The sequence below is a fragment of the Pygoscelis adeliae genome, unplaced genomic scaffold, assembly GCF_000699105.1.
Source record: "Pygoscelis adeliae isolate BGI_AS28 unplaced genomic scaffold, ASM69910v1 Scaffold407, whole genome shotgun sequence".
NCBI lineage: Eukaryota > Metazoa > Chordata > Aves > Sphenisciformes > Spheniscidae > Pygoscelis > Pygoscelis adeliae.
In genome coordinates, this window is record NW_008825251.1 from 1,237,412 (window position 1) to 1,242,774 (window position 5,363).

Sequence of the window (5,363 nt, forward strand, 5' to 3'; positions counted from 1 at the left end):
GCAGCCATCTCCAGCTGCTGCTGCGGAGCCTCTTCCTGCGTGTTCTTCACCTCCGAACCGGGGCCCGTCTCCGTCGTCATGGCCGCTGGTCACCCTGCCGGGTGACAGAAGGTGTCACCCGGGCACACGAGGATGGAGGATGACGGCCAGGCAGCCAGCATCCCGTGGTGCCCCGGCCACATGGACAGGCATGGGACCTGCCCATCTCTGCCCCGCTGCCTGCACATAAAGATCCACTGCCAGACACCCGGGTCCCTGTCCACACCAGGAGGTGGCTTTGCAAAGGGACAGTGGCAGCAGCACAGGATGTCAGGATTTCATACTCAGTTGAGCCAGAGGAGAAGAGCCAGCGGTGTGGGGAGGGACACCGGTGGCAGAACACAGAGCTCACGCCCCATCCCCACACTCACAGCAGGGACTGGGGCTGGCCATAACCCCCTGCTCCCCCCGGCCCTGGGGCCTTCGGTACCTTCACCAGTATTTTTTGAGTGGAAGGGTTTATTCTGGGAGGTAAAACCAGGCTGTGAGTCAGGTTAAAGGCTGCACTGACACAGGAAATTGCAAACATGGACAACTCCACGTATTGCATCCGGGATGGCTGTTTTTCTCCCCTCTGGACTTCCCAGCAGCAGCAGCACGCTGGGTTCCCACGGCCGGCATGGCCGGACCCTGCGTGGTGGTGGGACAAAACCTGCCTCCAGCTCCAGCTGCCTGTCCCATGCAAGATGCAAAAACAAACCCAGGGCCAGGAAAAGGGGAGGGGAAGGCACTTTCCGTGCTGGGGTGCTCAGTAACTTCTTTTTGCAACCTTTATGTTTTTGAAACCTTTATGCAAATGCAGCACGGCACTGGTGAGGGCTCCTGTGATGGTCCACGCACACACAGGTCATCGAGCACCCTTAGTGACCGTCACCCATCTGCCACTTGGGCTGCTCAAGCCCCACCAGCTCCGCATTGCTGCACTCCCCAGGCCGTGTCCAGTCACGCAGGACCAACTGGGATTGCCACCACCAGAGTGCCTGGGGGCTGTGGCTGGACAAGCTGGCTCAGTCGGCAGCATCTGCCCACAGTCGCATCACTCACCTTGCCCGCAGAGCAGCCACACAAGCAGCCCTGAGTAATGCCTGCAACACCAGAAAAACTGCACTTTTTTGGAGTGTGGAAGCTCATACAGGATATTTCTGATGCCTTTTTCTGGAATGACAGCCCGCGTGGCATGGGCAGGGAGCCGGCTCCTCCCTGAGCTGCCAAACCTCAGGCTTTGCCCCAGCCCCGGCAGCACTAATGCAGGGACGAGGTCCCAGCGCAGCTCCAGGCCACGGACCTAGCCACCCTGGGGCTGGAGGAGTTGCTTGCTAACATGACATCCCACTACCATCACCTTCTGTAAGTCCCAACTACCCAAATGCTGTTCCAGCAGGTATGGGAGAGCAAGAGCCCGGTCAGGACCATGACCTAAGGCAGACAGGGAAAGACCACTTTTAGAATCACAGAATGGTTTGAGTTGAGAAAGGGACCTTCAAAGACTATCTAGTTCAACCCCCCTGCCGTGGGCAAGGACATCTTTCGCTAGATCTGGTTGCTCAAAGCCCCGTCCAACCTGACCTCGAACACTTCCAATGATGGGGCATCCACAGCTTCTCTGGGTAACCTGGTCCACTGTCTCACCGCCCTCATCATAAAACATTTCTTCCTTCTGTCCAGTCTAACCCTACCCTCTTTCAGTTTAAAACCATTGCCCCTTGTCCTGTCACTACAGGCCCTCGTAAAAAGTCTCTCTCCGTCTTTCTTATAAGACCCCTTTAAGTATTGAAAGGCCGCAATAAGGTCTCCCTGGGGCCTTCTCTTCTCCGGGCTGAACAACCCCAGATCTCTCATAGCAGAGATGCTCCAGCCCTCTGACCGTTTCCGTGGCCTCCTCTGGGCCCGCTCCAACAGGTCCATGTCTGTCTTGTGCTGGGGACCCCAGAGCTGGACGCAGCACTCCAGGTGGGGTCTCACCAGGGCAGAGGGGGAAAATCACCTTCCTCGACCTGCTGGCCACGCTGCCTGTGATGCCGCCCAGGATACAGTTGGCTTTCTGGCCTGCAAGCGCACGTTGCCAGCTCACATCCAACTTGTCACCCACCAGTGTCCCCAGGTCCTTCTCCGCAGGGCTGCTCTCAACCCATCCATCCCCCAGTCTGTGCTGGTACTGGGGGTTGCCCCGGCCCAGGAGCAGGACCTTGCACTTGGCCTGGTTGAACTTCATGAGGTTCACCCAGGCCCACTTCTCCAGCCTGTCAAGGTCCCTCTGGACGGCATCCCGTCCCTCTGGCGAATCAACTGCACCACTCAGCTTGGTGTCATCCACAAACTTGCTGACTTTCTTTTACAAAGAAAACACATCTCACACCACAGCTCATGTCCCACCTCTGCCTTTCAGGTGTCCTCAGCACAATGGGGAGGTGTGAAACCTTACCCAGAAAAACTGCTAAAACTGGCTCCCGGAGGTGGGAGTGGACAGACAGGAGGCAAGGGAAGGGACAGGCAGAGAAGACAGAGTGAGTCAGCCCGCGCCTCCTGCAGCCGGGCTCAGCCTGCCCGGGAGCAGCTCTCTCGCGCGGCCCGGCAGGCAGTGATGCTGCTGCTGGCTGCGCTGGCTGTACAAGTGCTGTGTGGTCACCGCAGAGGGACTTGGTTCACACCAAAAGAGACAGGATTTCACCCCCCTGCCCCAGGGCCACGCTCTCCTGACCAGAACAGGCAGGACAACCTGCCGCTGGTCCCTGAGAAACATAAGCTCAGCTTCTCCTAACAGACCCTAGTGCTCGGCCGAGGGCACAAGAAGATTTCAAAGGTCACCAGTGGTTTATTTTTTCCACAGAGGAAACAGGGCTGGTGTTTTTCCACTGCAAATTCAAGCAGTTGCATGTTCCCAGCTCCAATCCCTGCGTGGATCATTCCCAACTGCTTCCATTTGGATCTCAGTGTGTGAATTTTTTAATCAACATGAAATCTCTAAAATGACAACCATCACTTTGGGCCAAAAATATGCTGAGTTTTTCACTCAAGGTTTCTAAACTTTCTTCCAAACTATTATTTCCCTGCACCTGGAAGCACTGATCCCTGAGGAAATGATGGGGATTGTTTAAGGGTGCATGCTGGGAATTCATCCCGCCTCTCCCAGCCAGCCCTACTTTTGCATATTAAGCTCCAGGTCAAACCTTCTGATGATGGGCAAGGAGCCTGACCCAGGGACCGTAACTTTCAGCTGAAGCAGGTGAGCGCATGACACAGGAGTGCTGTGGTGGCAGAGCCCCGGCAAAGGGGTCTGGCAAGCCCCCAGGGACCATCTGCCTCTTCCCATCGTGGCCCGGCTTCTCCTGCCACCCTGCTTTGGGATCCCGGCCACTGCCCCCTTTCCCTGGTCCCAGCACGACTCAGCCCCGCTGCACGCTCTCCCTCCTGCCCCATCTGCTGCGGGTGCCAACGGGCTCCCCGGCACCACCCATCCCCGCGCCTCGGCAGGGAGACAAGGCTCAGCACGGGCACAGAGGAAACCCAAGCACCCATGGGCCCCGTCCCAGCAAGGGCCCACTGAGCCCATCCCTGTAGCATTGCTCCTGCCCCAGCAGTGTGAAACACAGAAGAGGGAGGAACAAGCCCCTCCATGTTCCCAGGGCAGGACGTGCTCAGGGAAGAGCAGGAAGCCCCTCGGTCTCTTGGCTTGCAGCCGAGCTGGGAAGGCTCCAAGTCCCCTGCATGGGGCTGCAAACTCGTTGCTGGGGTAAAAAGGTCTGGGAGATGCCCCGAGGGAGATGGGGCTGGCAGGGAAACCAGCGACCCCAGGGGCACAGCACTGCTGCAGCTGAGCCCTGCAGATATGCACAGCCCTGGCACAGGCAGTGCAGGAGGGGTGGGGGCCATGCTGGCACCGCCACGCTCCCGGGCACAGCCACAACAGCCACAGTCAGGAGCCAATGAGGCATTGGTGCTATGTCCATTTGGGCAATGCTGCTGCCTGGGTTCTCTGTCTACCCTCCCTGCCCGCGGTGGAGTTGAGCAGAGAGGCTGGGAGCATGGAGCCGCCTTCAGCACTGCCACTTGCCCCAACGCTGCTTGCAGCAGCACGGGCAGCGGGGCCAGGGGGGGTCAGGGCTGGCTGGGCACCGAGGGTCAGCCTCAGCTTGGCAGCACCAAGCCCCTGGGGACAGCAGCACCCAGCCCCCAGGGCTCGGGCCAGCAGTGGGATGCTGCCACCCTCCACTGCAGCCTGGTGGGAGAAGGCCACCAAGGCTGGGATGACCGCCAGCACCCCGACTGTTCCCTCTGCCAGGCTGTGGGTGCTCAGCACCCTCGGGGCACCTGCAGGACTCCGTAGGGACCCAAGCAGTGCTCACAGTGAGGCAGCCTGTGTGACCTGTCCCAGCCCCTTCTCCCCCATGGGGAGCTATGTTTTTTCTGTCGGACTTCCCTACAACACTCAAGAACTTCAAAAGCAGATGATGTTTATTATGGGAGCATCTCTGTGCCTTAAGCAGGAACTACCCCTGATTTAAAGGCAGAAAGCACACTTTCAGACAGCAAGAAGCTGGTCGTGCGGAGTGCTTGCCATCACACAGCACCTTCCAGATGCAAAACTCAGCTCCTGCTGCCCCACCTTGCAGGACAGCGCCCCAGGAGACCCCAGTGTGGGGGACCATGGGTCGAGAAAGGACATGGGTCCCAGCATGCTGCCAAAGGGACAATTTAACTGACATATTTGCCATCACAAACCTTTAGAAGAGGTTTAGACCACAACTGCAGCGAACTTCATTGAGACCAGTGGAAATGCTGTCCCAAATAATTTAATTTGTTTCTAAATATTACCCACAGCAGGAGCAGGACCCAATCCTGCAGCGCAGGCAGCCTACCCGGGCTGTCCCAGCCCTTCCCAGCACCTAGCCTTGCTCATGCATGCTCCCTCAGGAGCGAAGCCAGGGCCAGAGCTGCTCCCGCGCTGAGGCTGGCAGCTGCCCAGGCAGCGGCTGGCAGAGGCAGGAGGCAGCAGGCACCATCTCCCCAGACCCTTTCTCTGTGCAGGGTGCTGGCTGAGGGACTCCTCCACACCCACGGTCCTGGTGCCATGTGCCAAGCACAACTTCAGTTTTCAGCAAGGGCTGGCTTGCTTCTGCTGCAGCTGGACCCAAAATGGGCTGGGGGATATTTTCCTCAGGGCAAACATCAGGTGAAATGGCTGGAGCTCCAGGCTACTGAAACAGGCACGTGGCAATGGTGACTGCAAAGAAAGCCTCAGCAGGATCAGAGATGGACCTGCTTGTCATGCCTATAATCTCCTCCCATCATCTCCCTGCCTGCTCCTCCTTCCCTTGGTGTTTTCC

At 58.3% G+C, this 5,363-nt stretch overlaps 1 protein-coding gene across 1 annotated transcript in view; it reads right to left on the reverse strand.

The window, feature by feature from the left end:
- The window catches only part of EPB41L1 (erythrocyte membrane protein band 4.1-like 1), a 29,275-nt gene extending 29,195 nt beyond the window's left edge, over positions 1 to 80 (reverse strand). Inside the window, exon 1 of the mRNA XM_009329363.1 lies at positions 3 to 80. Within this exon, the coding sequence (XP_009327638.1) occupies positions 3 to 80 (78 nt within the window). The remainder of the gene's footprint in view (positions 1 to 2) is intronic.
- Positions 81 to 5,363: the final 5,283 nt, after the last annotated feature.